At 32.6% G+C, this 1,345-nt stretch overlaps 1 protein-coding gene across 1 annotated transcript in view; it reads left to right on the forward strand.

Moving 5' to 3' along the window:
- The window catches only part of mrps5 (mitochondrial ribosomal protein S5), a 69,053-nt gene that overhangs the window by 50,225 nt on the left and 17,483 nt on the right, over positions 1–1,345 (forward strand). Inside the window, exon 8 of the mRNA XM_014027364.1 lies at positions 1,104–1,194. Coding sequence (XP_013882818.1) covers positions 1,104–1,194 — 91 coding nt within the window. The remainder of the gene's footprint in view (positions 1–1,103; positions 1,195–1,345) is intronic.

Genomic DNA, 1,345 nt, shown 5'->3' on the forward strand with positions numbered 1-1,345 from the left:
CACCACCACCACCATAATTGCATGTTCAATTCATTCCTTTGAAGTCATCAGCACCTTCCAGGCACGCATGTACAGTGGCACCATAACCTCCACTTGCTCTTGTTTTTTTTATTTATTTTTTTGCTTCCTCTGTTCTTCCTTGTTATGTTGTTGCCTCTCTTTCCTTGCTACATCATGTTTGTCCACTTAATCGGATTAGCACCTCTCCTCTGAGCTGTTTCATGTGCAAAGAGGCATTATAAGCTTTTTTAATTTATATCCCTCAACGTTTTGCTTTAGTTTTTTTCTGTCTCCTGTAACCATTTTTCCTCCAGCTCACCTGTCTTTTCCTTTTCTGTCTCTACATCCCTTTTTCTCCGTTACTTCCTTCATTTTGGGTTTTTTTTTACTCATCATCTGTTGTTTTTACATTCTCTCTCTCTCTTGCTCCTCTTAGATCTCTCTGGTGCATCCATGCTGCCCCCTGGTGTTTAGGTTTCAAACTGCAGGAAGTTGATCGATTATTGCAGTTACACAAGGGATGAGGGAGTGTGTGTTGAGAGAGTGTGAGAGAAATTACTGTTTGCTTTGTCAACAATCTCATAATTGAACAATTAAGGTGTAGATTAACAACTAACACCCTCATAGCACAATTGTTAGTTAGGAATCAGACATTATTGATCAGAATTAAACGTGTTGAATTGCCAAAACAAAAACAAAAAATTGACATTTGGACAAAACCTTCATTTCTATTATTTGATGTTTATTGAAAGTTTTTAAATTTAAGTATATTTTATTGATCAGTTGACCATAGACTAGAGATAGGGGTGATCTCAACATTTAAACAAGTGATTCATAAAAGAAAAGAAACACATTTAACTATTAACAACCTGAATAAATTTATTTGAATGTCAAGTTTAAATAAAACAAAAGGTTAAATAATTTTTTAAAAAGGTAATATAACATAGTGCATTTGTCACTAATGTTTTAGAAATATGTTTTTGGCATTAAATTCAACTTATTGTATTTTTTTCGATGACTCAGCACAATTTCTCATAAATTAGAGGTATATTTTTATCCTACATTATACATTTTGTTTCATGCCTGTTTTTTTTTTTTTATAGGTGAAGAGTGTATTCAACATGACTGCCAAAGAGGGCAGGAAGAGGTCCATCAGCTGTTTGGTTGCTGTAGGAAATGGCAAAGGAAGTGCAGGTTTGAATTTTTCTACAAAAAAAGTCACAACTTTAAAACAGTGGTCTCAGTAATAAACACAATTTTTATAAACTCTATAAAATTTAGTTATTGGTAAAAAAAATTGATAAAATTGTGTTTTAATTATTTCTTTATGAATTCTATGCTCTTT

Source organism: Austrofundulus limnaeus, unplaced genomic scaffold (genome assembly GCF_001266775.1).
Source record: "Austrofundulus limnaeus strain Quisiro unplaced genomic scaffold, Austrofundulus_limnaeus-1.0 Scaffold641, whole genome shotgun sequence".
NCBI lineage: Eukaryota > Metazoa > Chordata > Actinopteri > Cyprinodontiformes > Rivulidae > Austrofundulus > Austrofundulus limnaeus.